The sequence below is a fragment of the Mesoplodon mirus genome (genome assembly GCF_964341445.2).
Source record: "Mesoplodon mirus genome assembly, chromosome: 17".
In the NCBI taxonomy this organism is placed as follows: Eukaryota; Metazoa; Chordata; class Mammalia; order Artiodactyla; family Ziphiidae; genus Mesoplodon; species Mesoplodon mirus.
The window spans coordinates 11,687,459-11,714,538 of NC_138993.1; the positions used below are offsets into that span (position 1 = coordinate 11,687,459).

Below are 27,080 nucleotides of genomic sequence, written 5' to 3' on the forward strand. Positions count from 1 at the left end.
TTAGACCAGCCCCTGGCATACAAGTGCTCAGTAAATGGTAGCTAGTGTCAGCAGCCACAGCAGCTAGTTACATTAAAAGGTTTATTCTCATTTTTCAAAGGAAAAGGTAATATTCTTTTCATTTTAATCAGAGTTTTAAAAATCAGTTTTCATAACAAAACAGTTTTTTTTTTCAGTTTTTTTTTTTGGTTGTTTTTTTTTTGCGGTACACAGGCCTCTCACTGTTGTGGTCTCTCCCGTTGCGGAGCACAGGCTCTGGACACGCAGGCTCAGTGGCCATGGCTCATGGGCCCAGCCGCTCCGTGGCATGTGGGATCTTCCTGGACCGGGGCACGAACCCGTGTCCCCTGCATCAGCAGGTGGACTCTCAACCACTGCGCCACCAGGGAAGCCCCTTTTTTCAGTTTTTAGCAAATGGTGAACATTTCCCTCTTTATCTAATTTGAAGAAGGTAAAATTTTTTCCAAGAAACTACTTTAGAATTCACTTTTTAACTGTGATTTTCCACTAAGTTTTTACTGGAAAAAAAAAGTTTGAAGGTAAAAACGTGTTTGCAAAATGAATTACAGTTCATCAGTGTTTCTAGACAGTTATCAAGGCACCAGACACCCTAGTATTGGAATAAAATGCTCCTGAACATTGCCCATAATATACGTGTAAACAAATGTATCAGTTGTTATTTCATGACGGAAGTATTGTTCAAACCTTTCATTTATTCTATCAGTTACTTACCAAGTTAGTACTGAGCCCCTTCTGTGTGCCAGGCACGGCCTTAAGCTCTGGTGACACAGAGGTAATACATCCTCTATGCCTTCAAGGAATTGAAAGTCGAACACCTACTGAAACACATAAATGAATGTGTGTGTTTGAAAACATTTCTTTTCCTCTGCAATAACTCATTTCAGCCCCCTTGATTAGTCACTAATGAACTCTGCTGCTTGAAGTGGGTCCTCGCGTGCGACCAAGCAAAGAGGCTTTCACCATGTGCGCAGACACAGTGTAGACGTGGAGCCTCCAGACCTGAGATGAAGCGTTTTTAATAAACTGTCCAAGAGAATATCTCTCACACTTTATTTTATGAAATGCTTTGGCAGAAGAGTTGTATTCCCCTGTTAGTTTTCTCTGTTTAATAATGATAATAAAAATATTTATCCTGGAGAAATGCCCAGTCAGAACTCATTACTTTCCTAGGGGAAATGGTTAGAGACTAAATTGGCATGGAACTGTTTATAAAGAAAATAAGCTTTTTAAGTTTGTGTAGCAGAGGATTCATATATATGTGTATATATCACAGTGAACAATTACAAAACATGCATGAAAGCTAAATAATGGTTATTCCCAGCATCCCTATTTTGTGTCTTTTATGTAGTAATGTTTATAGTATTTTATAGTACTAAATAGTGGTTCTTATAGTGTCTACTTTCTATCAAGTCATATGCTAGATGATTGAGAAACAAAGATTCAAAAAGAAAAGAGAGTGTTATCCCTCAGGAAGCTCACCATCCAGCAGGGGAAGGAGACCATAGTCATCAGAGCCGCAGCAGAAATGCACACACAGCACTGACAAGGGAGGCTGTGATATTTTAATTATTTAGACTGTAGCCATGACCCCAGATCAACCAGGTAAAAAAGGAAAAAATCCATTCACTGCATATTTCATGTAAACAGTGTCAGTAACTGACTTGACTGATTTTTCCACCAAACCGATGTTGTAACTGCACTGAACAATTACGCTCCATCACGTGGACGTATCTCCAACTCCTCATATCGTCCGGCGGTACCTAAATTGCGGCTGGTCTTTAATTAATCGGGTGTCCTCTCGGCAACTTCGCGGAGTCCCTGCTCGCTTCTCTGTGCCACCCTCTCAGACCAGAGTGCCGACTGCTCGGCTCTTGGTTTGTGCTCTTGCTAGCCTGTTTTAATTTCATTCTCCCCCGAGCTTTCACTAACTGTGTCATTCCTTTTGTTTTCTTTGCTCTCTTCCCTTTCTATTCAACAGTGTTTCCTTCCACAGAGTCCACTCATGTTTAAAGATCAGATGCAGCAGGATGTGATCATGGTGCTGAAGTTTCCATCAAATTCTCCAGTAACGCATGTGGCAGCCAACACGCTCCCCCACCTGACCATCCCTGCGGTGGTGACCGTGACCTGCAGCAGACTGTTTGCAGTGAACCGATGGCACAACACAGTGGGTATGTGTACCTAAGGGAGCCCCTTACTAACGGGTTCTTAGAAGCTGCGCTTCAGGTAGGGTAGGGTAGGCGTGCTGCGGGCTAGCAAGGGCGCCAGATGAGCTGCAGAAAGCGGCAGAGGACATAATTGCCGAACCTAACTGATTAACTCTTGTCTGTCTTATTCACTGCTGCTGTCTTTTAGTGCTGCACAGAATGCTTGGCTAATGGTTAAGTATCCAATAAGTATGTGACAAATTGAAGCAGTCCTGCAGATAATTCAGGTCCTCCCACCCTGCCCCCCCAGGAGAAAAAAAACAAACAAAACACTTTTATCCCATATTAAACAAAAGTGATTTTGAATCTAGATTTTCTAGATGATGGTTTCAAATCCTCTTTCTTCCACTTCATTAATTCATTTAGGAAATATCTGAATGACCACTTTGTGTCAGTGGTCCTGGGCACTGGGAGTACAACAGTGGACAAGACGGACAGCACGGCTCTCTCTCTGGAGCTTAGAGTCTTTGAGAAAAGACAAAATCTAAATCGTTCAGTGATTCCACGTATGTTTTCTCCAAACTCATTCCTGAAGTTTCCAGCCAGTATATCTTGAAGTGATATAATTCTGTCATAAAAATTAGACATATTGATACTTATCTAGCCAGGACAGGAATGAATGTGGCTAATTGATTTAGCTGGCCGGGTTCATCACTTAAGATCTCCCTGGAAGCCCAAGGATTCCCATGTCTCTAAGACTGAATGATGAGACACGCCGAATTCACCTGAATCTTTCTATTCTACTGACTTCTGCATCACTCTGAAAAACCAAACGACTTTTAGCTTCATCTCCTAAGAGTTTCTAAATACCCCTATTTTATAGTTATTGGTGATATTTTCAATATGAGGTAGAACGACTTCCATTCAATCAGAAATAAGCAGCAGACATCTTTTAAAAATAGGACTTTATTCACAGGAGTCTTAGCCTCTAGAAATGTTTTGCATTGAAAGAAAGCTATAAAGAATTGATCTTTCTTTAGAATTGTTTAAAAGTTTTATATGTTATATAACCACATGTAAAAAATTATGACTAATGAATTCAGTCAAGCTCCAAATATTAATCCTCTGAAAGTAGCTTTTAGGTTAAGATTTTAGGTGTGGCTCAATTTTGTACCTTCAGTTGTCTTGTCATCTGTTGAAAGAAGGCCCACTTAGATGGGATCCCCATCTTCCTCTCTGCTTTGACCCAGGTGGACCTGTACCCATACCCATCCCTACTTGTAGGCATGACCTTTTCTTAGATTTCAGCTCTCTGATGGGTTCAAGAAATTTTGTAATCTTCTACTTTATCCAGCTTTTTCTTCTTGTTAGGATAACACTCTTCCCAGCTTTCTCCATCTTAAGTGGAGACTAGCAGTCCCTGTTGTGATGATTTTTTTAAGACTGTCTACAAAAACATGTAGTGTGACTGAATCATTCTTGCAGTAATTTACCAAATAATTTTTAAGCAAATGTATATATTGTATAATCATTATAAAACACTGCTTATTAGGAAATTCCTTTCTGAGAATTTTATGGCCGTTTTCTCTTTTAATTAATCTTTAGGCCTCAGAGGAGCTCCAGGTTACTCCTTGGATCAAGCCCATCATCTTCCCATTGAAATGGATCCACTCATTGGTATGTTAGCAGCAAAAACACGTTTTCATGGATGCAGCCTCTCCACAGACACCTATGTGGTTATTTATCACAAATGACAGTTGAATAATAGTTTTTTCTGCCACAAATTAATGTGCAGATAACATCAGATTAGCATCAAGGAGCTGTGTGCAAATCATAACATGCCATCTAAGAATGTGTTGGTATTAAAATAATTATTTGTGGCATTTTCTTGGTATTTTAGGAGGTCACTTAGGTTGGTTCTGAACAACACAAATGATTCCAAACTGTTCTTTCTTTCAGCCTCAACTCTTCCTTAACAACTTTATATTATTTGAAATATATAAGGACTCAAAGCTATTACTAAAGAAAACTAATACTAAAGAATTTCTTTTCTGGAAATCTCCATTCACTAGAGCTAAACATTTTTTTAATTAAAGATTTCATATGAATTGCAAACTCGGGAGCTATAACTATTTGCAGCAGATATTCCAAGTGTTCTAAAATCATCACATACACATTTATTAGCTGTGTGATCCAGAGCAAGTGCCTTAATCTCTCTGGGCCTCAGTTTCATGTCTGCAAGATGGTTGCTAATCATGTTTGTTCTGCCTGTCCTCATGGGATCTTATGAGAACTAAATTAGAAAAAAATTGAACATGATATGAAAAATTATAAAGCCATACACAAGTTATGGTATTTTTTTCTTAGATTAATCCACCCTACATCTTTGAACCCAGAAATAGGATGAGGGACAGCCATTTGGGTTAGTTCCTTATACTCCAACACAAAATAGTACTTAACATTTCTTTAGGAGAATATACGCTTAGGACAAGGAATATTTTTAGAGTTGAGGTCTAGCTGTTCCTCTGCTGAAAAGACATCGACAGTGTCACGTACAGCTGGAGTGTAACTGTGGAAAAATTAATAGCTGTATTCTAATTAATCAAGGACCAATTACATAGTTTTCAAGTGACTTGGGATGTTTGCTTTTCTTTTCCTTTGCTGTTTTTAAAATTATTTTTTATTTTTTTACCTTCTCTAGTAGTTACTATTATAGTGTTAGTAGATATCCACAAATAGTAGCACTTAGATTTAATTGGTGTTAGAAAGTGATGTTGATCTTCTACATCTGCATTTTCTGTTTAAGAATTCAGCCCAGGGATTTAGCCTGAAAGGACGGCGTGGAGTAAGGGACAGGCTGGCATACAGACAGGCACCAGGGAAATCACATGGTGTGTCTGAGTTCCTGACTTTATTCAGATTCAATCCCAGTGCTACCCACTGATTCTCTGCCTGTCTCTTTCCTCCCCAGTCCCTCTCCCATCTTTCTTATTCCTCTCCTCCCCTGCCAGACCACTCTGGAAAGGTTTCTGTTTGTTGACAATCCAGGTCTTTAAAGCCGCTGACCTAAAGTTCCCTGAGGGGCTGCCTACATAACAACACCCCTCCCACAAACCCCTGCTTTCTTCTTTTCACATGAATTGTAAATGCCATCAGAAAATGACAGATGGAGGCAAATATTAAGACATTTTTTTCCTTATGTAACATACCTCATACAATATTTATTCCTCGTTATTATTGAACTTGTTGGACACTAATGAACTTGTGCAGGGTGAACATCTATTGAATTTAGTGCATTTAAATATTTTTATTATGTTGTAAATTCACATCTTGAAGTCCTCATATCGCTGGAGAACTTAAATTTCCAACAAGTTTTTAATATATAATATGGTTCATAAATAATCACTGCTACTATAGAGTTTATATTTCTCATGGGGAAATGTTACAATCTCAATAATCTTACAGCCTTAAGAACCCATTTCTAGGTAAATGAAGCATAAAAGTATTCCTTCTATAAGTGGTTGGTGAAACTCTTGTGGAATCTTTCTTTAAAGTTCTTTTTCTATTTACGTTTAGCCAATAACTCTGGTGTGAACAAACGGCAGATCACAGACCTTGTTGACCAGAGCATACAAATCAACGCCCATTGTTTTGTGGTCACAGCAGACAATCGCTATATTCTTATCTGTGGATTCTGGGATAAGAGCTTCAGAGTTTATTCTACAGAAACAGGTAAACTGAGCTATGAAATACCTTATCCTCTTCAAAATGCCAATTGTTACACCTAAAGCTTCATATGAAATCATACTTAATGACGTAGGCATTTTCATCTTGAGTGCCGAGATTCAAATTAAATGCTCACATTGTAAGCAAATGACTACTTATAATTTTATCCACTCTGAACTTCAGTGTGAGCTGAGCTCTGAGTTCATAGGACAACTGGCACTACAGTCCCCTTCCCACAAATCAGGTCTAATAAAAGACCTTAAACCTCCCCTTAGTCTGGCCCAACCCTGAAAAAAAATCATGATTGTGTTATTTTATGTTCTTTTCTTAAGAAGTCCCAAGTGACATTCTTGTATCACTTTTTCAGAAGCAACTCAAGAAACCAAATCTGTAGCTAGATTTTGTTACAAAATTACCTTGTAAGTTTGCAGGTCTATAGATTCACCTTTCACAAATCTAGTAAAGTTAAGCTTATTACCATTTAAAGAAAAATAGCAAATGAATTTGACCTACCATTTCTGTGTTTCAGGGAAGCTAACTCAGATTGTATTTGGCCATTGGGATGTAGTGACGTGCTTGGCCAGGTCTGAGTCATACATAGGTGGGGACTGCTACATCGTGTCTGGGTCTCGAGATGCTACCCTGCTTCTCTGGTACTGGAGTGGGCGACACCATATCATAGGAGACAACCCAAACAGCAGTAAGTATTTGTCTAGAATTGTCCTATCAGACTAAGAACTCATTTAAACATGTTTTACTCTTTTAATTTTCCTAATAGTTTTTGCTGGTGTTGTAAGGGTTTTAAAATACGAACGCTTAAGCAGCAAACATCTACGTTGGAATGTGGCTATATTCAAAGTGTACATAAGAGCGACCACTATAACCTTCAACCTGAGGAAACTCCCAGATCCCCTCACATGGACCCTGTGCTCAGCCGCCCTTCCCCAGTCTCCAAATGTCCCCATCCTGCCGAAATTTCCTTCAGTGTCATCGGGTCCATTCAACTTCGTATGATTTCTCTCAGCTAAGTGTAGTCTCTCCCTTCTCTGAATTTCCATATGTTTTATTTGTTCCTCAAGAGGACACTTACTGCTTTCTACCATGGGGTGTAGTAAATATCTGTTTATTTATTTGACAATGACTGAATACCCCCTTCAGATTAGGCCCTGGTGAGGCAAAGCTGAATAAGATGATTTCTTTGCTTGGTATGATTCCTGAGTGTTTTTTATTCAAAAGTGCTCCCAAAAATATCCTGTAGGAAAAAAATGGGGGGACTCCAGAGTAAAACAATTCTAGAAAACACCGCATATACTCTTACTTTCTATGTGAGCTCTGAAAGCCTTACACAAATAAAGCTGTTGATAACCCACAGTTTCTCAAACATGTTTTCCATGGAACGTTTCACTCATGGAAGAGCAGTTATTATTCCTTGGAGCTGCTATTCTGAGGAAACACTGAAGTAGACCATGAGTCCCTCTCTCTGCATCTTAAGTCTCTGGTTCCTGGCATAGTTGCACAAATAATAGGTTTTCAATAAATATTGTTGAATGACTGAAGAACTGGATAAGACATTTCCTAGAAATAATTACTGTCTTTAATTACCAAGCTTTCAATGTTTCACATACACATGTTTCCTGTAAGATAGAGAATATTTTCTGTAAAGGGTTGATAATGGCAAGTACCTAAACCCGGATTATTCTTATTATGATTTGTACATTGGGCACAGCTTTAACAGTTCTCTAAAATAAACTGAAACATGAGTTTGGGAATATTTGTGATGAAACAGAGATAGGAATTTTCCAGGAATGCTGTGCACCTGCCACTGAAATACTATAAAAGTAGAAAAGAAAAGACGTGTACAGGACGCGGTGTTTTAACTACATGGCTGGCCCCCTTCCAGCCTGTGAGAGAGCTAGGCATGGAAAGCTTCATATATATATATATGTGTGTATATACATACATACACACACACACACACATCTATATATGTATATGTATATACATATACATATATATATAAAGGTGGTAGGAGAATGAACTAGATGACCAGGTGACTTATTCTTGTTGCCCATAGCTAGAGGTGAAGAACAGTAAATGAAGAAACTAAAAGTGTATTATGAAGTAGTGTCACTTAGTGTAGATACTGAATAAGAGAAAGTGCACCTGCTCTAAGTTGTGAACTAAGATGTGATATTGGTTTGAGGAAAACGCATATTCAGTGTTGCTTGATTTCCAACCAGCTCAACTAATTAGCTACCAATTGTACATTATACCGAATATCATACTCTAAATACTAGTAAGTTTACCTCCTTATTTACTCTCCTTTTTAAAACCATATTCTTAAAAAAGGAAACTTCATTTTTAGCAGGATATTTGTGTGTGTGTGTGTAAAAAATGTCTGATCTACTTTATTATTATTATATTTTATTATTTTTAAGCATGGTACATTATCACATGTATTTTATCTAATTGTATTTTCACGTATTTCCCAGTTTCCTTTTTTCCTTTTAGATGAGTGTAGTGTTCATAAGAAGAAAAGTTGAACTGAGCAGCAGGGCTGTGTGGTATCTTCCATCCATTACTGACACAAATTAGAAGTTTTTAGACAGAAAGACATTTTAAAGAAGCAGAATAGGGTTTTTTTTTTTTTTTTTTTTTTTTTCTTTTTGCGGTACGCGGGCCTCTCACTGTTGTGGCCTCTCCCGTTGCGGAGCACAGGCTCCGGATGCGCAGGCCCAGCGGCCATGGCTCACGGGCCCAGCCGCTCCGCGGCATATGGGATCCTCCCAGACCGGGGCACGAACCCGTATCCCCTGCATCGGCAGGCGGACTCTCAACCAGTGCGCCACCAGGGAGGCCCCAGAATAGGGTTTTAAATCCAATTAATTAACATCTTCAAAGTGAAGCTCAAAAATGATGAAAATGATATTTCCAAAAAAGAGAATTCATTTCTTAAAAACTACCATTTGGTAGCAGAGAAGATAATATAACGTCCTGCTATGAGGTATACGTATAGCTGACTCACTTTGTTGTACAGCAGAAACCACTGTAAAGCAATTATACTCCAATAAAGATGTAAAGCAATTATACTCCAATAAAGATGTCTTAAAAAAAGGAATTTTAGGGCTTCCCTGGTGGCACAGTGGTTGAGAGTCCGCCTGCCGATGCAGGGGACACGGGTTCGTGCCCCGGTCTGGGAAGATCCCACATGCCGCAGAGCGGCTGGGCCCGTGAGCCATGGCCGCTGAGCCTGCGCGTCTGGAGCCTGTGCTCCGCAACGGGAGAGGCCGCAACAGTGAGAGGCCCGTGTACCGCAAAAAAAAAAAAAAAAAAAAAGGAATTTTAAAGAAAAATGTTAAATTATAGTAATTATCTGTTAACTACTTTATTTTCTAATGACCTTTTAAACCAAATGATGATTAGCAGTTGATTGTGTCTTCCATCACTTAGCAAGAAAAGTTAAATGTAATAATATTTAGAGTGTTTAAAGTTCCTTTCAACAGGAACTACGTAAATAGAAATGTTTATGTTAATCCTTAAGAACAAAACTGTGAATACTGGATTCGTTAAAATGTAGAATTTTAAGTTTTAAATAAAGACAAGATTATCCCTAAGACATTATTGCATAATATTATCCATACAGTATTGCCTCCATTTAGGGGGATTTATTTTTTGATTAAAAACTGTTGTCATCATTATGAAACTTAAGGACTTCCATAAAACCCACCCCGCCAAGACTTTCCCAGGCATCTAATGTGGGCATACGTAATGTGGTTCCATGTGATCCATTATCCTTAACGTAAAGGGAGAAGTATGCCCTTTTAGATTAAACAGGATGAGTAGCTCAAGTGTTAGTCAAGCAGCAAAGCATGTATTAAATGCCTGCTGTGTGCTGGTACTAATTCTGACTTTCTGGGATTTACAGAAGCCTATATTATGACCACGAAACTGCCTGTCCTGCTCGGAAGCAGTGCATATACTGAGTATTACATGAGTCTTGAATTGCTATCAGATAATATTTAGTGTCATAAGTACTTGTATCTACAAAATGCTTAACATTACATCTTGGGCACACATTGATGATTATGTAAAAACTGGTGTCAGCTTTTTGCCATACGGATGGTAAAAATCATAATAGTAAAACACAGTAAAAAATCATAATTAGTCATATTTAGTATTTGGTTAACTCGACTGATTTGTGACTCAGTCTGTGAAAACAGCCAACTTAGCAGCTCATGTAGGCATGCCTAGAGAGACCATCTATTTTGGTCAGTTCACCTTTTGCAAAGGCAGGCAGAGCACACGCTGAATTGACTGCCACATCAGGGATTGGCCGTGGGTGTTGACATAGATGTATCCTTGCTGTCAGAAAACTCACAAAATGAAGGGAAGGGGTTTTGGGTTTTTTTTTTTTTTTTCCTGTTTTATTTTATTCTAGCTACCAATTCACAGGTCAGAGAATCAGGCTATATGTTCTTTCTGTCTCATAATGCATTGCTACACAAGACCAAAAAGCTAGTTATGTCTAAATTCATATTAAAGTGTGTGACACAACGCCCTTAGGTTTCGAGGGCTGTATATATTAACCTCGACTTGAAGGGGGAAGTCCTAGCGTGAAACGTAATATCCCAGTAGCTGTTAGAATTCAGGACTTGGTCTTGGTGTGGACACTGAATTTGCTTTGTGTGTCAGAGGCTGAATCATATTTATCCAGCACGACACCATAACGTAATAGCATTCATTTACTCACCCTATGTGCACATCACTAGAACTTCCTCAGGATAAACTCAGGTGCTTTAATATATGTATGTTTCTTTTGCGTTGTCATCCTTATTTTTTAATGGCTAGCTCTGTTGGTGCCACAGAGAAAAAATAAGTAATGTTTGTGAATTTTTTTAGGTAGGTTTGAAAGAGTTAACGGTTTCATTGTGTGTCAAATATATTGTTGTGACTAACTTGGACATCTCATAAATATATCTTTTTCTAACTATTTTTATAGTTTTAATGAATTTGCCACAAAGACAATGAAAATGTGTAAGCAGATTATTATAGAGTTTTAGACCATAAAAGAAACAAGCAGAGGCTACCTGGCAGAGGTTCCAGTTGAATTATAGTAGTTTTATTAATATATTTAATGCTAATATTCATTGTTACTCTTTCAAACTTGTGACTTTGAACATAGACAGTTTTCTTGTAGATGTAAAATAGGTCCCTGACTAGATAACAGACTTGCAGAGATGTGAGGGACAGATGCTTTCATCTGAAACAGACTTTTACACAAATTCTGAAACTAATTTGGAAGTGATAAAAATTAATTTGCACACTTTAATTGGAAGCAGGCTATCGAATGAAAGGAAGGAGAACAGAGCAGGCAATTTGTGTAAAAGCTGATTGAATTGTTTGTCAGGTAGGTATCGCGGACTTGGCTGCCTATCCTCCTGAGCCCTTCTTTGCAATATATTACAGCCCATCTCTGACTGGTGTTCTTTAAAAGGATCAATGCTATTCCTATTGAGTCCCTAGAGCCCCAAATTTCATTGATCTTGGGACTTGACATTTCTCATTACGTGCTGTAGCTTCCAACGAGATAGTCACAAGAGGGGCAAGGCAACATTGTCTCTTCAGCAGACACTTATAATACATTGGGAGCTCGGCTCCAAATCCAGTCGGCTTGTAAAGTGTTCATGTTTATACCAGATATAACGTGCCTGATAGAGAGTTTGTTGACATTTTTTAAATCATAGCCACAGGAAACTTTGAAAGAGAATTTACTGTTCATCTTTTCAAATCCAATCTACAAATATGCATTGAGTAATATGTATGACATTGTTATCATGCTTTTTCTGTTTCACTTTTGAAAAACAAGTCTTCAGCTCACGTTTGAGAATTATACAAACTATGAAACAAGAAGCCCATTGAAAAGGAGACTCCAGCTGTGCACACGTCCCTTCCCTGGGCTCCCATTGTGTTAGCTTCAACTCTGGACACTGACCCTCCCGCCAGCCCCAACCTGTCACTAAACATCTGCCAAATCACATCCCTCGCTTTGTCTGCATCCAGCCTTCTTTTAAAACAACCATCCTGGTGCCCAGCTCCACAGCCACCACTAACCAGTGGTGTTATAGGGGATGAAGAAAGCGTGGACAAAGAATAGCCTGAAGATATTTTATATATATAATATGATATATATATATATATATATAATATATATATATAATATGATATGTATATTATATATATATATGATGAGTTTGTCTCACTTCTCAGAGCAAGGAATCTTAACTAGGGTTTAGTAAATGTTAAACCTCTTCTCATTAACTTTGAGAGGAACCATAGTTACATGTGTAATAATTCTTACCTCGTAGAGCTTTCTGAGAGCCAAAAGATAATGTCTATAATGTAGCATCCCTAATACAGGCCCATTCTGCAGGAGACCTCTCAGCCCTCCCATTCCCTCAGCCCAACGTTAGGAGACATAAGGGTTCCGGACTAAGAAGGGGGCTGCTTGCCACTCAGTTTCTGCTTTTCCTTCCCCTTTATGGAACTGAGGCTGCAAGGGTCTTTGTCCTGGGTCAGAAGCAATATAAAAAACAAGAGTGACTAATAATATGTTCTCGTGATCAGGGAGCCTCGGATCTATACCAGCGGGCTCTCTGGGCATCATGCAGAAAGCTCTCTCTACCTCCTTGGGAAAGGCAGGTGGATTATACTATTGATTGGGGAAGGAGATGGTAGGACAGTAAGGTACTGTGGCCTAGATCCAGGTTCAGGACCTCAAGGGAAGAGATCTGCCCCGAAACAGCAGGGCTCAGGGGAAAATGTGGTCAGTGTCCTTTCTGAAGAAGAAAAAGAACAACTTAGAGTCAGTGAATAAATAGGCTTATATCGATCTTCTATTTTTCATCAAGTACTCTGTGATTGTGTAATGAAATGAAACCACATCATGGGACGTTTTCTAACCCATGGGATGTTTTTATGTGGATTACCTTGTGACCTGTGGAAAATGCAGGCCCAGGTGTTTCTGGTGCTTGGGCCAGAAACCTCTGCAGCAGCCCTCAGGTCGCTGAAGACACAGTACCTCAATAGGAAATCCTCACAAACTAAGTTTATCTGAGCTACCCCAGCAAATGTCTAACATAATTTTTTCAGAATAAATCTAGAAATCAGAGTAGTGATGAAACTGCTGCACCCTTTGAAATCTTTTGTTCCGGGATTTCAAGTCAAAAGTCCATCATTTTTATATAGTATAAACGTGAATGAAAATACCTTCTGCAGTGATTCTTCAGTGACTCAGCAAAGGTCGCAGATAAAACCTGAATGTCGTACATCATCAAGAGGTTCATTTTCCGACTCCCCCAGAACTGCACTGAGGTTCGCAGAAAAACTCTGCTGTTTTTGTTTAGCTCCAATTCAGAAGGACCAAAGCTTCCCCTGCGTATTAGTAGTCCCATAAATGAGGTTGAAAATAATAAGAGCCATGAGCAATCTTTACTTTGATCATTTCTCTGAAAGCCACAGACTGTCACACTGACAATGCTCTCCTTGTCAGCTCTCTGTGGGTAGCAGCATCTAACACCTTTGCACTTTTTTTTTTATCATCCATCTTGAGGATATTGAAATATCTTTTGATAAAAATGAGGTGGAATCTGTTTATTATAAGACTTTTATATTTGGAGTTTCCAAATGCTTGCCTATAAGGAATCTCAAATTTGGACGTGTTTGTTCATCATTCGTCGTAATTCCATCACCCAGAAAGCTCTTCTCCTGAGAAAGTGACGAGGGAAGGAGGGCAGTGGTGCTGTGGTCCTTAGAGGAGAGGTCTCACCTGCACCTCCCTCTGCGCAGGGCCCTTTAACCCGTAGCTACATCCATCAATTGTGATGTGACAGTGACAGAATATTCCTAGAATTTTGAATGATTGTTGGGGTGTGTGACATCTGTCCCTGACAATGAAATGAAATATAGGAAATACGCTTTCCCCCTGCTGCAGGTTCTCCAACTCAAAACCCCTGAATAACATTTTAATTACTTTTCTATAGTTGAAAGAGGGAAACAGTGCTTTCAGGGGCCCTACAAAATCCCCTAATAGTTAAGTTTCACAGTTTATTCAAATGATATGGGGGAATTGTAATGAAAAATAGAACATTTTAAGCTTTCTAAATCAGAGGTAAGCCTTTGAAAAACTTTATTTTCTAATATAAAATATATTACATACATAAGGAAGATTTTTAATATTTTTATACATTTTTTTAATTCCCTGCAGTAGAACTAGATTGCTTTTTACTTTTTCTGTAGCATATAAGGGAAAGGTTTAGAAAACTCTCTATAAATTGTATTAAACATATAATTGCAGGATTTTTAATTCATCAGTCTCTCCAAGGTAAAATAATCACTTAGAAAAATTAAGGATGATATTACACATAAAATCTTATCAATAACTAATCTTCATTTTGTCAGGAAGCTCAGGGCATCTGCGAAGCGTAAGTTTATAAATTATATAACTATGTTTCGGACAAATCTAGGACTGCTGACAAATCTAAGAGGATATTCTGCCAGTACCCAAACACATTATAGCAAGATACATAAATTTAGAATAAAATGACAAACTAATGTGGGCTTTCAGCTCTCCCTCCCATACTCCATCTAAGAAAGAAATGCCTCAAAAGCAAAATGGAGGCTCACATGATGGATCTGAGGAAACTCACAGAAAACCGTGAGCAGTTCCTGGAGAGACAGAAGACCGGTGGGTCTGAAGGAGGAGATATTGGCAGAGGGGAAGAGTGTTGGGTGCCTTGCTGGGTAGGGCGTTTTAGTTATGCTCTGTCTTCCCAGAATTTTCCACAATCTATTGATGCCTTCCCTCCTGCCACTGTGGGGCAGGGAATCGGAGCACCAGTCGAGCTGCTCAGGGCTGTGGCATCACATCAGAGTCAAGGGAGGGGCTGCCCAGGAGGTGGGCACAAGTGCCATCCCTTTGACATTCACTTCCCCCACTGACCCCTCTACAGTGGGGGCCGGGGGATTGCAACCCGGGGGGTAGCTCTCAGAAAGAGCAGTGTCGCCGAGACCAAAGCATAGGATGTTTTTCTGAGAGACAAGATGAGGGAGCGGTGGTTCAACCCTGTCCAGAACATGAGCGCACAGAGGAAAACAGGCCAGCATGCCGGGTCTCAGGCACCGTAAGGGAAAGATCACAGACTCAACAACCAGGTGAAGCAGAATGAACAGAAGAGAAAAACACGGAACTCATTAAAAAGGCACAATATTCTCTAAGATATAAGAAAGGGGGTCAGAGAGGTTAAGTAACTGGCTCATGGTCACACAGCTAATAAATGCCCTTACTAAACAATGATTGCTATTTTTAACGTTCAATTTAATGGCATAGCTCTTCATTCCCGCCATCGGTCTGTAGTGACTCTCCGCTGCTGTTCCCTTGCAGGTGACTATCCTGCACCAAGAGCTGTCCTCACAGGCCATGACCATGAAGTTGTCTGTGTTTCTGTCTGTGCCGAACTTGGACTTGTTATCAGTGGTGCTAAAGGTCAGAAGACATTTCTTTCATTTTCGGTCTTTAAACACTATACGATTTTCACAAGTTAACCATGATTTATGATTTATTTCCTTTAGGAGGCTCTCCATAGACAAATGTAATCCCTAGGTTTTTTGTAGCTGTTTAGTTTTATTATTAATACTTGCTAGTACTAATATAAAATACATATAAAATATTATGTAGTATTTTGTGTTCACCAGCATTCTAGCCAGAACACTGGTAAATTAAACTGCAGCACACCCATATGATGCAGTCATTACAGATAACATTTAAAAGACAAGGGGAGGGGACTTCCCTGGTGGCGCCGTGGTTAAGAATCCACCTGCCAATGCAGGGGACACAGGTTCGATCCCTGGTCCAGGAAGATCCCACATGCCACGGAGCAACTAAGCCCGTGTGTCACAACTACTGAGCCTGCACTCTAGAGCCCACAAACCACAACAACTGAGCCCGTGTGCCACAACTACTGAAGCCCGTGCGCCTAGAGCCCATGCTCCACAACAAGAGAGGCCACCGCAATGAGAAGCCCACACATGGCAACAGAGTAGCCCCTGCTTGCCACAACTAGAGAAAGCCTGCATGCAGCAATGAAGACCCAACGCAGCCAAAAACAAAAATATAGTAAAAAAATTAAAAATGAAAGACAAGGGGAAGATATCCATGATGGTGGGGTCCATGGGGGCCTCAGGCTGCTCATCAGACACAGCCTTGGATCCAACCCCCTCCACAAGTCATTTTCTTCTCAAGGCTGGGGACTGTGTAGTGGTAGATGGGAAAGGAAATATGATGACTTAGTTCTTTTGACTTTTTGTGGAAAAAGTACTGTTTCGGGAAAAGTCAGGAAACTTGAATTCTTATTCTGGCTGAGATACCAATTCTCCATGGGAGGCTCCAGGGCAATAAGGAGCCTAATGCTTAGGAGAAACTGAAAGAAAACCAAAGGGGCCGAGTGCGGTGAGGACACCGCGGACGTAAGGAGACAAAGGCTGAAGAGGTGAGGGGCCCCCGCGGCACAAGTATTTGCAATTTGTATTTTATTTTGAGTATAGTGGGAAGCCATTGAAGTCTTTTAGCAAGGTGATGAGGTGATCAGATTTGGTTTTTAAGAGCTTATTCAGGGGCTTCCCTGGTGGCGCAGTGGTTGAGAGTCCGCCTGCCGATGTAGGGGACACGGGTTCGTGCCCCGGTCCGGGAAGATCCCACATGCCACGGAGTGGCTAGGCCTGTGAGCCATGGCTGCTGAGCCTGCGCATCTGGAGCCTGTGCTCCACAATGGGAGAGGCCACAACACTGAGAGGCCCGCGTACCGCAAAAAAAAAAAAAAAAAAAAAAAAAAAAAGAGCTTATTCTGGCTGCTTTATAGATAATGGGTATAATGTCTGAAGGTAGGGACACTGTGTTTTTGTATTTAAGAATAAATAACCCAGAGAGGGACACATAGGATATTTTCAATAAATGTCTTTTAATGTCTGTTTTAGAAATAACATGTAATAGCATTCTGTTCTGTAAAGCAAAAAAAAGAAAAAAAGGAAAGGGAAGGAAAACGAGACACAATATGCATAGGGAAAAACATTAATTTTCTATAGATGATGGTTGATACTAGAAGTGATTGCTATTTTTTTTTCTCTAACTCTTTGTATTTTCTGGAATGCACATCTATTACTTTAGTAATCAGGAAAACATTTAGGTATAGCCTTATAATGTCACTTGTTTTGTAAAATATGTATCTACTGAAATCAATTGTTTGAAAAACAAGAATGTAATCCATGCATGGTTTTATGCAGTTTTTCTGGGGGATGTGGGGGACAGGTAATACCAAACTACATTAACCAATTATTTGTATGAACTTGACTACTGAATGTTTTATCTTAAAATTTCTACCCGAGAAAAAATAAGTCACTCCCCATACTACTTTTACATTCTCGCCTCACTCTTCATTTATTTAAAAAAGAAAAAGTGTTCCTACAGTCTGAATTACTGGATTCCTTTTCTTAATTTTGCCTTTTACATTTTATGTATAGACTATAGAAAGGTAAAACTTATTATTTGATAGTATTGTATCTATGTGGTACAATTAAAATTTTGATGACACTAAAGAAAATTAGTGATTGTTTTGATAATTCTCCTGAACCTTCTAAAGAAAAATTTCTAAACACAAATTAAGAGAAAACTTCGACATACAGTCTTTTATTCTCATGTAACGTATGAACTGTATCCTTTTTTAATGAATATCATCTCATGAAGGAAAAGAGCAACTACTGACCTAGATAAAAAGTTTGGAAGACACGTGTGTGTTATGTAACAGTTCTCTGTACTTGTTCTGTTGAAATCTAACATCAGTGCTTGGCTCTTGCCACCATAGTTCTTTTCTTTTCTACCTTCTTTCAACAAATCTGAGTGTATTATTCAGGTACGGTTTGCAGGTGTGTGGGAGCTAATACGTGACTGGTCGTCACCAATGACTCTGGCCTTGCTGTTCCCCGCTCTGCAGAGGGCCCTTGCCTTGTCCACACAATCACTGGAGATTTGCTAAGAGCCCTCGAAGGACCAGAAAACTGCTTGTTCCCACGCTTGATTTCTGTCTCCAGTGAAGGCCACTGTATCATCTACTATGAACGAGGGCGATTCAGCAATTTCAGCATCAATGGGAAACTTTTGGCTCAAATGGAGATCAACGATTCAACACGGGTAAATCTGCATGTTCCGTGCTAACTGGGGACCTAGCCAAGAGGTTAAAGATTGACTATTTTACATTAAATGACTCATAATAGAATTTCTCTGGTATCCAGGTAAATGTGTGTTGGTTTGTAAAAGCATATAAATTCATGTTGATTGATGCTTTGAACAAACCCAAAGTTCATTTAATCCCAAGTAGCTAACTCAGTGAATTAAGACTTTGGAGGTGATGGCTGTAGTTTGATTAGAGGTTAGACCCTTAAGGAGATTTTTCCTAATCTCCTCTTACAAACATTTGTTCCTGCGTTGCACTCCCCTGACATTAAAAATGAGTTTATTGTCAAAGAATCTTATCTTCTGAACCCTAGACCAAAATTACATACCAAATTGCTCATCACTCGCAAATGAATTATAATTGCTGGTTTATCATTATTAAAAACAGCTTTTAAATATGCTTCTGCCATTTGTTCTAAAAGTCTTGACATAGCTAGTATTCAGAACTTAACAAAACATCATGTTACTTAATTCTCAAGTTCTTTCTGGATTAGACTGATAATATTCTCTTTGGGACTTCTGTTATTTTGTAACCTAAATTGGTTTTAATAAGATCCTTTGTTTATGTAAGAACTTTGATGAATTCCACATTGGAAAGTCTATAGATTGGAGTTTAGAAAATTTGGACAAGTGGCTAAAAGTAGAAAATAATGACAAGGGACCTGTATTAAGTGCCTTTCAGTAGTACCCACTGATCTTTTGGGAAACACTGAGAGAAGTGGTTGCTTTTCTGCCTTGTCCAAAGGCCATTCTCCTGAGTAGCGATGGCCAGAACCTGGTGACCGGAGGGGACAATGGTGTGGTGGAGGTTTGGCAGGCCTGTGACTTCAAGCAGCTGTACATTTACCCCGGATGTGATGCTGGCATTAGAGCAATGGACTTATCCCATGACCAGAGGTGAGCCATGTTGGGGAGAAATGTAGTCACTCAAGAACTGTCATTGAAAGTCCTTAACATTTTACCAAGGGTGAACCCTGCTGTGAAGGAGATTCCAGCATCCAGATGGAAGAAAGACTAGTGCAGAAAAGGGTAAATTGAGGAGAGGAGTAAGTACTGTAAGAAAGGCTTCTGGTAAGAAGGAAACAGAGGAAGAGAATAAGGGGGAGAAGAGAAAGAAATGGGTCTGAAGAAAAACAGGCGCATCTAGACACTGCCCAAAATGTAGAATTATCCCCACCAACTTCTCTGTTCTCACATCCTTACCTGGTCTCAGACAGGCCTGCCTGGCTTACATTATGTGAAAGAAACACATATTTTTTAGCAGAGTCTCGGCTTGAGGCATACATCTAGCTGAATGCAGCCAAATGCAAAGTACAGACTACAGCTGGCCTCTGTTTTAAAAATACAAGGCACTCGTTACTTGAAACAATCTCCAGCACCGCTCCCCCCATTTTCTTATTCACATATCTGCCATTTATGTTATGTTGTGGTATTTTATGTATTTCCCTAAGACACTATAATCTTTTCTTGGAAAGAATTGACAGGAATGTTAAAGTAATATGATTTTCTACTGTTCCTCAATTTGCAACAAGATTTTGTTATTTCCTAAAGTTTGCCTTTGGGTTTATTATAACGTGAAAAGAATAATTGGAATATAAAGTCTAAATTTCTAAATTTAAAAAATAAATTAAAACTCTATAATCTTAATACAGTAATTTCTCATTTTTTGCTATATATTTAACAGAAATAAGAAAAGCTTATTAACCGAATTATTTCAACTATGTGTATATTCTTTATAAGAGTATTGGTTTTAAAACAGTATGAATGTTAAGGCTTCTATGATAAATTTAACAAAGCATCTTCACACTATAGTAAAATGGTACTGAAGTCATCAAGAAAAGCAATGGAATTTAAGTTAGTTTGGGGAAGGGGTATTTGATCTGCAGCCCAACCTGTTTTAAAGAAAATTTAAGCAGATTATTATTAGAGTGTTCCAAACGTGTTCCAAAATGCCGTAGTCCGTTTTCATAAACGGGAATGGTTTACCATGTAATTATTTTATATACATGGGTGTTTCTAAAGTATTTGAAATGATTCGTGTTCTTAAGTAGTTTAAATATTCTCCTGGATAGTTTTATTCATTCATGTATTCATGTTGCAAACATTTGCTGCCACCATCGTAGATTAAGCACTGTGCACAGTCATGAGGATACAAAACAAGATCACTGACCGCAAAGAGCTCAAATAATCATAATAAATGTATATGAGGGAAGCAGGAGCAGAGAAACAGAAGAAGGAAGTGATTAGGTCTTCTCAAGGGGTGCAGAGGGCAGGAAAGGTTTTGTAAGATCTTTATCCTTCACTCAGTATGGGGGAGAGGGTAGATGAGAGAGAGAGCATAGGCAAGGCTGTAGTCATCTTAGTGGTCTCCCAGGAGGAGCAAGGGAAGATACTAACCAAGTTTCTGTTTCTTTTTCAACCTCATCCTTAATTTCAATTATTATTGTTGTTTTATGATGTCCTTGATATGTTGGAGCAGTAGCATATGCACGTAAGTTACAAATTGACAGATAAACATGCAGTGAGGATGCCTACTCAGAAAGTGTTTATCTGATGAGTTGTCTGATCAGAAGTTAATCAACACTTGGTCTGGCAGTCGAGGTGTTTTCGGAATTGATTCAGCTTCTCCGAAGAGAACCAAGAATAAATTTTAATCCTATCTGAGGGCACCCAAAAGTAAAACCTGGTGAACTTCGAGATCGTGCTATTGTTTAGTGTAAAGTAGAACCACATCAGTGATTTTGTGTCTCTCTTAACTACCGCCTCTGCTTTTCCAGGACTCTGATCACTGGCATGGCTTCTGGTAGCATTGTAGCTTTTAATATAGATTTTAATCGGTGGCATTATGAGCATCAGAACAGATACTGAAGACAAATGGAGAACCAAAAGCCAAGTTAAAGCTGAGAGCACAAGTGCTGCATGGAAAGGCAATATCTCTGGTGGAAAAAAACTCGTCTACATCGACCTCCGTTGTACATTCCATCACACCCAGCAATAGCTGTACATTGTAGTCAGCAGCCATTTTACTTTGTGTGTTTTTTCACTACTGAACACCAGCTGCTACCAAGCAAGCTTATATCATGTAAATTATATGAATTAAGAGATGTTTTGGTAATTATTTCATATCTTGTCGTTTATTGAGAAAAGGTAGTAGGACGTGTCACAAGAGACTTTTGACAATTCTGAGGAACCTTGTGTCCAGTTGTTACAAAGTTTAAGCTTTGAACCTTACCTGCATCCCATTTCCAGCCTCTTTTCAAGCTGAGAAAAAAAAAACAAACACGTTTGATACTTTGTACATCAGATGCATCTTATTTAAAGGGATACTTTTGTAAAAGTAAAACCTTGTATAAAGAACAAAACATTTCTTAATTTTATTGTGGAGTTACAACTTGCATGTTCTTTAATCCTGAAGTCTTGATGGAACAGGTGCATTGACACTAGGAAATAGTAAGATCTGTCCAAGGACACAGCTTGTATGAAAGGATTGAATTTGGGCTCAATCAGTAATTTTTGACATTTTCACCAAAATACATAGTTTTGCACTTTTAAATCTAAATTCATCCCTTCTAAGTGAAATTTGCTCATAAAACATTTGAATACTAAGCCATTATTTGCCATTTTGTACTTGATGCAAAGAAAATTCAGCCCTAACCTTCATAATTTGAAGACACAGCAGAAAGGGGGCTTAGGGATGAGGTCTTGGTTTTATTGTATAAATAGGAGTCCCGATCATTAGTTCCATAGTAATGACTTCCCAACTCCTGGACAACTCTTCCAGAATCATCTTGCTGGCTTAGCGTGTGTACATTAGGGGAGGAGAATCTGATGCTAACTTTTTTGCTGGTTTTTTTTTTTCCTTTCTCTCTCTCTCTCTCTTTGGTTCTTGAATAGCTTAGTTTCTTTAATAATAAGTCAGACTTTATTATAACAATAACTGACGTTATTCTTTTAGGTTCTTGTGAAATTTTCACCTAAAGCCACATTCTTAGCCTAAGGCACTTCATCTTTTATGATATAAAATGATGGCTATCAAATGATTTTCCATACATTGTACTGATCAAGTTATACACCCAGGGGTATATACACTTTATTCATGTTTCTTCTTTGTATATTTGGTGACTGTATCGTCATAGATATGTACATATTGTGTCGGTAGGGCTATGAGGCATGTTACAGGAATGTAATTTTCTCAGAATTTACACTCACTTGCAGTCATTTATTTAAAAAGATAAAACAAGATAATGGGTTCTTTGTATTGGCACTTTGCACCAGAAACATATCATTATTTATTGATGTGATTACTTATTTGTTATCCACCTTGTACTAGTAAGTTTTAGCACTGAATTCCTTCTTCATTGTTGTTTGTATTTATGAGATTCTGAAATTCTGGGGAATCGGCGTAATGATTAATTTATTCATCACCAGGCTGTAAGCAATATCTTGAGTTTGTAGCTTAGAATTGGGAGGATAATGAACATCTGGAAGATAAGTTCATTTCATCTTGAGATCATGGTGAAATATTTTGGATATATAAATTCCTTAAGCTATTGTAACCATGTTTTATTGCAAAGATGTAAAATATGCCAGATGTGTGTGAGTTGGAAATCAAAAAAAGAAAAATAAAATATGCAAAGAATTCACCGATTTTTTCACATTTCATTGGACACTTCACTTATGTGCATTCATTATGTTGTCATACAAGTTTAAGAAATCAACGTCACCTCATATAAAGGCCTAGAGCATCTAAGAACATGAAATAGAGTCCTAATGAGGTTCTGTAATTTGCTGAAACATGAGCTTCTCTGCTTGACCATCTGGCAGGGATTTGGGGCACCAGTGACCAGAGGGAAACAGCTCTTGTTATTTCTTCTGCATAGTCCACTTTTGGGGTTATTTTTGTTTCATTTAAAAGAAACTAAATGCAGGTGAAGGGTGTAACAGCCCATTACATGAAAGTTAGCAAATCGTGCTATTTTCATTTGAACCGTGCCTTCTAGAATTTAACGTTGACCAGGCACGACGCAGGAGGGAGTGGAGGTGCCGCTGACCAGAGCAGGCAGGTAACAGGAGCCGGACTGAGGGGGCTCCGGACAGGCCCAGGGAGCAACAGAACCACAGGTAAGCGTCCATCTGCATTCTCGGGACAAAAAGGTCACAGCCTCCATCCTGGCCCCAAACCATACGTCTGTCGGTCATCCCCAGCCCGGCTGGCTCCCTCAACCCAGCCCTTCTCACAGCCCATCCGTCACTCCTCAGGCTGGTCATTACCTCAAGGCCTCTTTAAACCGACTGCCCCACTTCCAGAACCATTGCCTGGACTGTCACCAAGACCTCTTGACCAGAATCTGGGCCTCACATCAGAACCCTCCCACCGTACTCCATGAGACTGCTGCCTGAGGGTCTGACTACACCACCAGCCCAGTCATCCCACTGCCCAGCACCCTGCCATGGCTTCCTTGTGTTCCTCAACTCTGGTGGGTGAAAAATCACCTGGGGAGCTTACTTCTATGAGCAGAATCTAGGGCCCCATCCACCCAGGTGATTCTGATGTGGGTCACCCCTGGGCACATTGTTGACACATTAATGTAAGGGATGAAGCCCAGACTCAGGAGAGCACAGAAATCCTCCAGGAGGGAAACAGTCTCACCTACCCCTCCCTTTGACACCCTGCACCTCAGGCAAACCCACCTACTACCAGTGGCTGAGATCTACCCTGCGCCTTGGTTCTTAGTGTGTTCCCAGAGAACTCCTCTTTATCTGCACCACCTGGTGGCACTCCTTGCTGCAAATTGACCTAAACCAATTTGCTCATTCACAGGCTTTTTGGCAGGTAAAGGTAGTCCCCAACCCCCACATCTTCACTATGTTATAATGAAAACAGTTTTCAGGATCAATTTCTGCCACATTGTAGAAATACATCTTCAGCAAACACGTTTTAGCAAGCAAGCAAGCAAGCATGAGACCATTCACAGAAGTCTTCTGTGAGCTTGGGAAGTCCAGCGCCTTTTTCGGTGATCTGACAATCATTGTACATGGAAGATACACTGGAAGCAGGTGCACTGGTCATCTGGAAGCAGGATCCCATTAGTCTTGTAATGCGATTGGCAACCAGACTCCTCCAACCCAATCATTTAGGAATCAAGCCTTGGGTACCACCCCAAGAGTACAGGCTAAAGACCTCAGTCGATTCTTATACCCTGGCTATGGAGCAGTAGGAAAAGTCTCTAAAATACTGTAGCCAGTGTAGATTGAATTCACATGTATGAAATACCATTACTTTCATCAGTGATGCTAATTAAGAAGTCAGTAATTTCCCCACTGAAAAGTCAGTCTTAACATTCACTCTCCTAACTAATAAAGCTTCTGGTCTCCTTTGGGATAAGGAAGCTGGAGCTCTGGCCCTTGACTTTACGTTGAGACTCTACTATTTAAATGATCTGGAGTGTAAATTTCTGATCAGGGAAACTGGCCCCTAGCGTGCAGAGAACATTAATACATACTATCACATTGCCTATACTGGGTATTTTAAAGTAAATTACAACATCATCACACTTCTACTTATTGTCATAGTCACAGCTCAAATGTCCCCTCCTCGATGAGGCCTTCCCTGACCCCTGGGTTAGCTTCCTCACACCTGGCATGTCCCTGTCACTGCAGAGCAGTGTATTGTCATAGCTTACTAGCCTCTCCTCCCCTGTGACTGTGAACTTCTTGGCAATGGAACTCTTTTATCTTGGATCCTTAGGGCAGTGTTGGATTCAGAGTAGATTGTCAGTAAATGTAGCTTTGCCAGATGTATAGATAAATAGATGAAGCCCGGACCCCTGGGCAAATTTGACAGGAATATTCAGGGGCCCTCCCTCTTCCCACTGCCCTGACACCCAAAGCTGCAGGTAGCCTCTCCCGCCCTGCACTGTGGTCCTTCCAGAGAGCTCCATTCTCCAGTTACTGTCACAGCCAGTTCTAGGTTTTTTTGCCGTAAGTTTCTTTGCTGTAAGCATCTTTTCCCCAAACATTTTTTGCCACGTAACTAATTGGCCATAAGGCAATTTTGCTGTAAAAGACAAAATAACTAAAAGTATAAGAGGGACATTAAAAAGGACATCATGAAACATGAACAATGAGTAACAAAAGAGGACTTTATTGCAAAATACAAATAGTTGAATACATTTAAAATGTGCATAGATTCATGGCAATACTGCTCAAATAACTGATTTTACTTTGGAGGTTTTACCTAAACACTTGTCTCCCAAGTCTTACATTCATAGTATTTTACATTTTTTTTTTTTTTTGCTTTTTGATTTATCTCCTCCTTCAGCATTGCACTTTTTCCATAAAGTGTCTTTTTTATATATAAATTTATTTTATTTATTTATTTTTGGCTGCATTGGATCTTCGTTGCTGCACGCAGACCTTCTCTAGTTGCCACGAGTGGAGGCCACTCTTAGCCGCGGTGTGCGGGCCTCTCACTGCAGTGGGCCCCACCCCCACCCCCGCTCCGCTGTGGTGCACGGACTCTAGGCGCACAGGCTTCAGTAATTGTGGTGAGTGGGCTCAGCAGCTGTGGCTCACGGGCTTTAGAACGCAGGATCAGTAGATGTGGTGCACGGGCTTAGTTGCTCCATGGCATGTGGGATCTTCCCGGACCAGGTCTCGAACCCGTGTCCCTGCATCAGCAGGCGGATTCTCAACCACTGTGCCACCAGGGAAGTCCCCATAAAGTGTCTTCCTTCATTAAAAGATGTATCAGCCATCAGTTTCTAAATACTAGGATGCTATTTGTCACTGAGCTTTGTCCTGGGTAGTGAAAGCCTTCTACACTGCTGTGTGCGCTGCCGTATTGTCACGTGTCGCATGTCCACTGGTAGAAGTTCCAGAGTTCTATGGGAGACGTGGGTCCAACTCTGCACCTTCCAGGCACTGAGAGATGGGCACCAACTACACAGGGAGGGGGGCTTTGTGGAGGAGGCGGCATGGAGCCAAGACAGAAAAAAAAAAAGAGTGCTCATCAAGACAGGGAAGCCAAGATGGAAGACCTAAAAACCACAGGAGAAAGGGGCAGGTGGAGGTTATTATATGTGTCAAACCAAAGGGTCAGTTAGTTTATCTTTTACGACAAAAATTGCCTTACGGCTAATTAATTATGCAGCAAAAATGTTTGCGGCAGAGAGGTTTACGGCCAAATTACGGGACCCAGTCACAGCCGTGGGCCTTTCCCGTCAAGGTTCAGGGACTCACTGATGATAGCAACGCCCAAGGCTACAAAAGAAGGAATATTTAAGTGTTTAAATTTCTGCTCCCTACCCACCTTCATCCCGTCTGGAGAAGCGGAGCCGACATGATTTGAGGTAAGAGCTTCTCCTCATATTCTGGGCGTTTCAGGCCGCTGAAGGCCAGGGTCCCGTTACTGGGCGCCTCTGGAAGTGACTTTTTAGTCCTCTCGTCAGTTAAAATGGGGATAATAGTATCTGCATTGTGTTGTTTACAGCATAAGTCAAGCTTCAGTAGCGCTCGCGCGGCGGGTGGCCGTCACCTTCCACCGTCTAGGGCGTGTTTCGTTTCCGTCTGTTTGGCGTCCCTTTCCCTGTTTATCTGCTGTGGATCTTCTGGGGGTAACTTTTCCTCCTCTACCTGTCATATGACCTTTTTTTTTTTTTTTTTTTTTACTGGGACTCGACCCCTGGGGACCTCCTGGACCCATCCCGGTCCCACCATGTCACCTCCTTTCTGATGACCCCAGTGATTGGTCAAGGGTAGATCTACCAGTGACCTCCCGTGAAATTTTTATATTATGAAGGGAGGGAGAGAGAAGTCTTCTAGGGAGAGAGAAGTCTTCTCGTTCTTCTGGTGTCACTAATCTGTCACTGAGAAACTGGGGACTGCCAGCAACCAGTTCTCCATTG

General features: G+C 40.1%; 1 protein-coding gene across 4 annotated transcripts in view; it reads left to right on the top strand.

Moving 5' to 3' along the window:
* NBEA (neurobeachin) overlaps window positions 1-22,819 on the top strand; it is a 612,123-nt gene extending 589,304 nt beyond the window's left edge. For 3 of the 4 annotated variants that reach the window (XM_082602053.1, XM_082602055.1, XM_082602056.1), the window contains 8 exons: window positions 2,000-2,192; window positions 3,774-3,845; window positions 5,745-5,900; window positions 6,424-6,594; window positions 15,334-15,435; window positions 17,936-18,132; window positions 18,920-19,071; window positions 20,952-22,819. In XM_082602053.1, coding sequence (XP_082458179.1) covers window positions 2,000-2,192; window positions 3,774-3,845; window positions 5,745-5,900; window positions 6,424-6,594; window positions 15,334-15,435; window positions 17,936-18,132; window positions 18,920-19,071; window positions 20,952-21,042 — 1,134 coding nt within the window. In that variant the 3' untranslated portion in view covers window positions 21,043-22,819. The remainder of the gene's footprint in view (window positions 1-1,999; window positions 2,193-3,773; window positions 3,846-5,744; window positions 5,901-6,423; window positions 6,595-15,333; window positions 15,436-17,935; window positions 18,133-18,919; window positions 19,072-20,951) is intronic. The other variant, XM_082602054.1, reaches the window with a different exon arrangement.
* Window positions 22,820-27,080: the final 4,261 nt, after the last annotated feature.